At 37.1% G+C, this 8,423-nt stretch overlaps 1 protein-coding gene across 2 annotated transcripts; it reads left to right on the forward strand.

The window, feature by feature from the left end:
• Positions 1 to 576: 576 nt before the first annotated feature.
• LOC145068769 (receptor-like protein EIX1) lies at positions 577 to 7,941 on the forward strand. Of its 2 annotated transcripts, XM_079015767.1 has the most exons (3): positions 577 to 918; positions 2,165 to 2,257; positions 4,708 to 7,941. In XM_079015767.1, exon 3 carries the CDS (start codon positions 4,812 to 4,814, stop codon positions 7,833 to 7,835), a length of 3,024 nt encoding a protein of 1,007 aa, XP_078871893.1. In that variant the 5' UTR covers positions 577 to 918; positions 2,165 to 2,257; positions 4,708 to 4,811; the 3' UTR covers positions 7,836 to 7,941. The 2 variants fall into 2 exon arrangements, with proteins under 2 accessions (XP_078871893.1, XP_078871892.1); XM_079015766.1 differs by lacking the exons at positions 577 to 918; positions 2,165 to 2,257 and having other exon boundaries at positions 3,786 to 7,941.
• Positions 7,942 to 8,423: the final 482 nt, after the last annotated feature.

The following is an 8,423-nucleotide window of genomic DNA, read 5'->3' on the forward strand; positions in this document are numbered from 1 at the left end:
CCTAACTAACTCTAACACTGATGAGATCATCAATGATGACGTGTGATGAGTTCAACATCCTTCTCTCAAGATGACATCATCATAGAAGATGATTTGGACTATGCCTAGTTTATAGATATTAGGTATGAATACGAGGAAATTTCAATTTATGTTGACCATATTATAGGATAAACTTTACTTGATCGAATTACGGCCCACAAACTCTGAATTAAGAAATATCTTGAAACAAGGTGTTATAGAAGATACTTGAAAACCTACATTAAAAAGGAAGAGAGATGTGAGGGACTGGGAAAACATAAAGTGTCAAAGTTGGGTAAATCAATTTTGTGTACGATGAAACTATGTCATCAGAATCTCCTACAAACACCACCACTAGAAATAACTCTGGTATCGATCCTCGAACAATACTTTGGCAATGAGTCGCTTGACCACAATCCTCCATCATCGACGGACCACAACTCTCTCTCTCTCTCTCTCTCTCTCTTTATATAATCTGTTAACTCTCTTCGATCTCCGGTGCACTCCATCATCTCATATCAATAAGAACCATCGGACTGGAAGTAACTAATTTACCAACCGAGATCCCACCCACCATTTCCCCCCTACGATTGCCAAAAATATTGATAACCCGCCAACATTGCACCGGCGGCTGGAGTACCGTGCCTGAAAATGTCAGTGTCTCAAACCTCCCATGGAGCAGAGTGGTGTCAGCGATGGGTGACAATAACCGCTAGTTTGGGCTTATACGTCAACAGCGACACCCGTACCACTCGGAAATTGAAGAATATATATGGTGGTGGTGAGCTATGATGGTGATGGCGAGTTGCAGAGGTGATGGCGTTGACCGATGGCTGTCGGATCGGTGGAAAAGAAGAAGGAGTGAGAAAGAAGATTGATGGTGGGTTTCGGTAGCTTCAGGTTCGCTATTTTTGTTCCAAGAGGCCCACCATTTTTGTTTCATGAGAACTAGGGGGACAAAAATAATCTGGGGAAAATGAAGAGAGGGGGGGGGGGGGTTTAGAAAGAAATTATTAAGGGCAAATTAGTTTTTTTATCTGATAAAATATACAATTTTTTAACAAATGAATGATGAGAGGGTGTTTGGGAATGCTTTAAAAACAACTTTTTGACTTTTCACTTTTCAGAAAAGTCAAAAAGGTGCAAAAGATGTTTGTCTAAGTTAAAAAGTTCTTTTTAAACAACTTTTGAGCAAGAGGAAAAAAGGCTAATTTCAAAAGTCACAAAAACGTAGGGCTGACAATTCTCGACACGACACGCGATACGACCCACGACACGACACGAAATAAATGGGTTTGAGTTGAGTTTTTCAACCTGCCAACCCGCCAACCTGTTTATTAAATGGGTCATATATGGGTTTCTCAAAAAATAAATGGGTTAACCCGCCAACCCGTTTATATTCTTAATAAAAAAATTATTTCATTTTTAAATGTATTTATGTATCAAGTATGAATATTTAATAAGTATTATATAATATATATACCATTGATTCATAGACCATTTGACTGTTTTGACATTTTGACTCGTGGTGGATGGTCTAAGGTCATAAGTCGTAATCTATAAGGCTAAGTCTGTAACATGTTTCTATGAATGTTTTTAATTTTCATTTGGATGTTTAAGACTTAAATGTCTAAAATTCGGACCCACAAACCCAAATCTGACCCACAAGCCAGCCAACCTGTGAACCCGTATAAATAAATGGGTTGGCGGGTCATATATGGGTTTATGTTCCAAACCCGCCAACACGTGACTCGCCAACCCGTGACCTGTATATTTAAATGGGTCGTGTTTGGGTTGACATATTTTGACCTGTCAACCCGCCAACCCACGACACGCCAACCCGAACATGACACGATTGTCAGGCCTACAAAAACGTGACTTTTGAGACTTTTGAAACTTTTGTACTTCTTAAAAGCAACTTTTGTCCCAAACACATTTTAAACCATAACTTTTGAAAAAAAAATCTTTTATAAAAAGTCATTTTATAAAAAGAACTTTTTATAAGTTATCCCAAACACCGTTCTTTTGACATCCTCACACCCTTTTTTAAAAATCTATTGACTGGTTAATTTTACCAACATAAATTCTAATATAAACGCTTATTAAAAAACTTTTTTTTTTTCAAATAAACCATTTTGCCCAACAGTCATTTTGAGGTAACAAACACTCTAAAGCTAAAGACGGAAGAAGGGGAATTCGTGAAGATTGAGGAGAAATCAGTAAAGTCGGAGCCGACAAGGTATGTTCGTTATATTTGTAAATTTTGCTTAAGATGTGTTAAATTAGTGGTTGCAAGATTACTAGATGTTGTGATGTAATCTAAATCAAGATATTGTGTTTACTGACCTAATTTTGTCAATTCTGGGAATTTCTCGAATAAATTGGGTAATGGTGATTTAAGTGAACTAGATGATGCTAATTAATGAGATTGAGAATATTGTATATATTTTTCCCAAAGCCTAAAACTATGGGACGATGTCAAAATAGGTAAAAAAAAAATCAACTAAATGAGAGCCCGAACAAGGATTTTATCGGAGAGGGAACAGGGGAGCCAGGCATCCTTTATCATACGAGGTGAATTTGATTATTTTATAAACCGACACACGTTTTCTATATAATTAGTGTTTATGTTTGAAATTATCAAAAGGAATACAAGTTTGTTTTTCCAATGTTCTGTTGACTAGTAGTATTTTAAGGTTGCTCTCACGTGTCACATGCTTGTTTGTCAAATTCTGTGTTTTATGTGGTTCACCTAAATTGTTTTTGTGGGCAAATGCATTTACACGTGACATGGGGGGGAAATTTAGCTAATTATCACTTTCTTTGATGGAGAGGAAAATAAAACTACCCCATGATTAAAACAATACAAGTTTACGGATAGAAATAAACAACTGACTTCCATGTCTTGTGGCCAAAAACTAGAGTAAATTACACGAATGGTCCCTATGGTTTAGGGTAATTTGTACATTTGATCTCTAACTTATTTTTTTAACTCGGAAGGTCCCTACTGTTTGTTTTTATTACACGCTTGGTCCCTGTCTTACCTAAAAAAACTATTTTGCCATTGATTTTTTAAAATATTTAAATAAACACACCCCAACCCCAGCCCCCGTCACCTTACTTTACCTATCCTACCATTTTTTTCTATTTAAATAATAGTTTTTTTAGGTAAGATAGGGACCAATCGCGTAACAAAAACAAAAAATAGGGACCAAACGCGTAACAAAAACAAACAGTAGGGACTTTTCGAGTTAAAAAAATAAGTTAGGGACCAAGCGCGCAAATTACCCCAAACCAAAGAGACCATTCGTGTAATTTACTCCAAAAACTATTATGTGTGCCCCATGGAATAGTAACTTCCCAGTCTCCCATCACAATAATCACATGGGGTATTTAGTGACATTTTCTTGAATACTTGAGTACTTTAGTAGTGAATGATAGAGGTGTAAACGAGCCGGCCAGGCTCGGCTTGGGCTCGTTTAAGTTATGAGGGGCTCGAGCTCGAGCTCGGCTTGATTTGAGCTTTATTGCACCACGCTCGGCTCGTGCTCGTGAAGAGTTGTACAGACTCAGCTCGGGCTCAAGATCGGCGTGTTTTTAGTATGATCATGAGCCTAAATAAGCTTAGGCTCGATTCAAGCTCGTTTACTACTACCCTACATCCCTAATTCCTCAAATATTTTTTTTATTTTAATATATAAAAATAATAATAATGTATTATGTATATTATATATAGGCTCATTTAGGCTGCGAGCTCACTGATTGAAGCTCGGATCTAGCTCGTTTAATAAACGAGCCTCATATTTAGGCTCGAGCTCGGCTCGGGCTCGTTTAATTCGATCTTGAGTCGAGCTTTTAACGAGTCGATCCTGAGTAGCTCGGCTCACTTACACCCCTAGTGAATGATCTACTACTTAGTTTGCAACTTGTAATTAATTTTGTTGTGATAAATTAAAATTATTAGTTTCATATAATAAAATAACACAAATAAACAAAATGTATATTGCATGTGATTTAGGGAGGCCAATGTAGTGTCAAAAACTAATAATAATTGAATGGACCTCTTATGTATCAGAAAGTGTGAACATATTGATTAGTAATCTTGAGCATTGTTTTTATTTAGACTTAGAATATCAAATTAATAAAATGATTTCTAATATTGTGATTTAGAAGCGTAAGCATTAAATCATACCATAGGTAGGTTTCCACTCATTTGACCTGCTCAACCCATCTAATTGTTTTATATTTTCCCACGGTTTTAAATTTTACCCATTAGACCTATTGGAAATGAAATGTATGTAGCCTAATTCCAAGTTTATAATTGTAACTATCATTTACAAAAATTTATAATCTATCTATGATTTTACGAAAATGGAAATACTTGTTTGTCAAATACTCTGCTGTTATTTAATTGTGTGTGCCATGGGGACACAAAAATATAAGTTTGTGGTTACAAAATTTTAATTGACTTCCAAGTCTTCCAATATTGCAACAAGTTATATTCTTCATTGATTTCTTTATAAATGTAAGTTTGTGGTTACATGATCAACATAAACCATCGGTTCATCATCACAGCCCATCTTTCTACTTAAACTTTCTTCTAAACTAAAACTGAGTTAGGGTTGATAATGGGTAATCAGATGGGTTTGGGCATTCATATCATTTTCATATGTGTGTTTTTGTTTGCAGCCACATATACTTGTTTGGGGGTTGGAAATGTTAGCGTCCTTTGCTCTGAGCAAGAGCGACTTGCTCTTCTCAACTTCAAACACAGTATCCAAGATCCTTTTGAAATGTTGTCATCATGGGTTGGAAATGAGTGTTGCCTGTGGGAAGGAATCCAGTGTGACGCTGTCACAGGAAATGTTCAACGCCTTCATCTCAAAGCACATGACTATTACTACATAACTGCTAACAAGGTGAGTTCTTCTTTGGCAGAGTTGAGGCATCTCAAATACCTCGACTTGAGTGGGAATTATTTCCAAAGAAGTCGGATCCCTGAGTTTATTGGATCCTTGAAACACCTGAGTTACCTGAATCTCTCTTATGCTAGTTTTGGTGGTATCATTCCTCCTAACATTGGAAATCTTTCTAATTTAAAGGTTCTTGATCTCAGTTCAAACTATTATGAAAACTTTTTGAAGGCAGATGATATGGCATGGGCTTTTGGCCTTTCGTCACTCGAGCTTCTCAACTTGAGTTATGTGGATCTTAGTGGAGCACAAAACTGGGACATGATGCTTCACATGATTCCCTCCTTAAAAGAGTTAAGTTTGTCAGATTGTAGACTTTCCAATGTTAATCTTGGTCCTTTTCTTAATTCCAGTAGAATACTTCCTAATATAAAACACCTCGATCTTGGCTACAATTCTTTCAAAGGTCCACTCCCTGGCCTTCTTCAAAACATGACATCCCTAACATTCCTTAGTCTTTCGGGATTTAATCTTAGTTTGGCATGGAACTTTCCAAAGCTACTAAGCATGATCCCTTCTTTGTCAGAGCTTCATTTGTCAGGTTGTGGGTTGGATAAGACGCATCTATCTTCTCCACATCTGAATTACAGTACACTTTCTAACATCCAACACCTCGATCTTAGCGATAATCCACTTGGAGGCATATTTCCATCTTTTTTGACAAACATGAGCTCCCTAGAAGTCCTTGACCTTTCAGATACCATGCTGAATTCATCGATTCCTACTATGCCTAAACTTCTAGAGCTTCATCTTTCTTCTAACAAGTTTAAAGAGATTGAGGATGTTGGAATCTGGAGACAGTGCCACCTGAAACAATTGCGTGTGACAAATAATGTGTTCCGTATGGAAATGACTGACCCACCAAAAAACGCATCAGAATGCTCCCAATATTCTTTGGAGTTGCTGGAATTAAGTCGGAGTTTAAAAGGTAGAATTCCAGAAACACTTGGAGGACTGGCAAACTTAAGAGATCTTGATCTATCATACAACAAACTGACTGGTTCAATCCCTGAATCTGTAACAGGATTAAGATTTTTACAAGTACTATATCTATATGAAAACCAGTTGACTGGTCCCATTCCAGAATTCCTTGGGAACCTTACGAAACTTGTCCTTTTTTCCAACAAATTGAATGGTTCAATTCCAGAATCCCTTGGAAAATTAGCAGCTTTAACAGAATTGTATCTACGTTCTAATTTATTAGACGGGACTATTCCAGTTTCGATTGGGCAACTTGCCAAACTCCGTACTCTCTTTATCTCTGACAATTCATTGGAAGGAGCAGTTACTGAAGCCCATTTGGCTAACCTTTCGATGTTGAAGTACTTGGATGCTTCTTTTAACACTAAGCTGACATTCAATGTTTCACGTGGGTGGATACCTCCATTCCAGTTGATATCTCTTAGTCTCAGCTCTAGCAATATCGGGAATGGATTTCCGCAGTGGCTTCGACATCAGAGGAAACTTCAAATCTTAGAGTTGTCCAATGCTACACTTTCGGGGCCGCTGCCCACATGGCTGCGGAAGATGCCCATCATTTTCTTAGATCTCTCTCACAACAAACTCAGCGGATCTTTGAAAAACCTTCCTAATGCAAAAAATGATGATGTATATTGGTATGTACCTGTATTACTTCTGGAATATAACCTTTTCAGTGGGTCAATTCCAAGGTCATTATGCAGAAGAACAGATTTGGCAGTGCTTGATCTTTCAAGAAACATGTTAAGTGGGAAAATTCCCAACTGTATGGGGAATCTGCAGGGTTTGGCAATCATGAGTATAAGCTCAAATCAGCTCTCTGGTGTCATTCCTAGCTCAATTGCTCTTATCGCATCATTATTTTGGTTAAATTTGAACAAAAATAACTTTACTGGTGAAGTTCCTCCAGAATTAGGGAATCTACAAGGTTTGGAAGTCTTAGATTTGGGTGACAATAAATTATATGGAAATATACCCAATTGGATAGGGAAAAAACTTACATCTTTGGTAGTTTTGAGTTTACACAAAAACAACTTCACTGGTAGAATTCCTCCATCTCTTTGCAAAAGTTCAAATCTTCAAATTTTGGATCTTGCATACAACAACTTAACCGGAACCATCCCTCCGTGTGTAGGAAACTTAAATGGCATGGTTGTGAGTCACTCGATATATGAGCATTATCCAGAGTTCGATTCTGATAAGAATGTGATTCAGGTCATGAAAGGTGTTGATCTTGAATATACAACAACTTGGGATATGGTTTATAACATGGACCTTTCAAGCAATAAACTTGTGGGAGAAATACCGGTCGAGCTAACTGCACTTTCTATGTTGGTGGGTCTGAATCTGTCTAATAATCATCTGAGAGGGGGTATTCCAGACAGCATTGGAAAGATGATGAAGTTGGAAACTCTTGATTTCTCAAAAAACGAGTTGAGCGGGAGCATCCCTCCAAGCATGGCAGCTTTGACTTTTTTGAGCCATTTGAATTTGTCACACAACAACTTTTCGGGACAAATTCCAACAGGAAATCAACTGCAGACGCTTATTGATGATCCATCAATATATGCTGGGAACAAACATCTATGTGGACCTCCATTGCCAAACACTTGCTCAAATCATCAAGATTCAACAACAACAACAAGCAAGAAGAAACACAAAGCAGCTGATGAGAAGATGGAGGTATGGTTGTTTTATGTGGATATAATGAGTGGTTTTGGAACATGGTTTTGGGGTGTTATTGGAGTTCTGATGTTCAAGAAGCAGTGGAGACACAAACTTTTCATTTTTGCTGAGGAAACCATGGATAAGATATACGTTGCAGTTGTGGTAAGAGTTGCCAAGTTCAAGAGAGGAAGAGAATAGCTGCATAGATCATGTGGAATGCAAGTAGTTCTTGAATGCATGTTATCAGTGATAGTTTTGCTTTTGAGATATGCTTATTCTAATGTATTACTATTTGGATTTTGTATTTGTATGGCCTTTGTGATATCAGTGTTGTTTAGAGGTGCTAATTTACAAAAGTTCTTTTGGATTTGGTATTTATACATGATCAAGTTGTAGATTTAGATTACTATGTATTTGAGTTGTAGATTTTTTTTTCTTTTTAATTCTCGACCTTCTGCTGCTGCTCTCACTCCAAACATGCTGTTGTATCCCCCGGTTTTCATCTACATTGGTCCAAGTAAGTAAGAAACATGTAATTGACTCGTTATTTATTTCTTCATTTGTAAAATTTCTAGTTTTTTCATGTATAGAAAGAGGATGTTTGGGTGAAAGGTGGAGTTTTTTTTTTGTTGGATTTGGTATTTAGAGAGGACTATGGTCTAGTATGAATCTGCAATGGCAGTGATCTTGGTTGATTGTTTGATTATATTCTCATGAGTCTGCAAGTTATGAGATTAGATTAGGGTTAATCTCATATTTTTGTGTTTGTTTGTATGGTGTTCAGTC

This window comes from Lactuca serriola, chromosome 8 (genome assembly GCF_051521515.1).
Source record: "Lactuca serriola cultivar US96UC23 chromosome 8, Lser_US96UC23_V15, whole genome shotgun sequence".
In the NCBI taxonomy this organism is placed as follows: Eukaryota; Viridiplantae; Streptophyta; class Magnoliopsida; order Asterales; family Asteraceae; genus Lactuca; species Lactuca serriola.

Bases quoted from the DNA above. Each gene is read 5' to 3' on its own strand.
- LOC145068769 (XM_079015766.1), top strand. From the start codon at position 4,647: ATGGGTAATCAGATGGGTTTGGGCATTCATATCATTTTCATATGTGTG.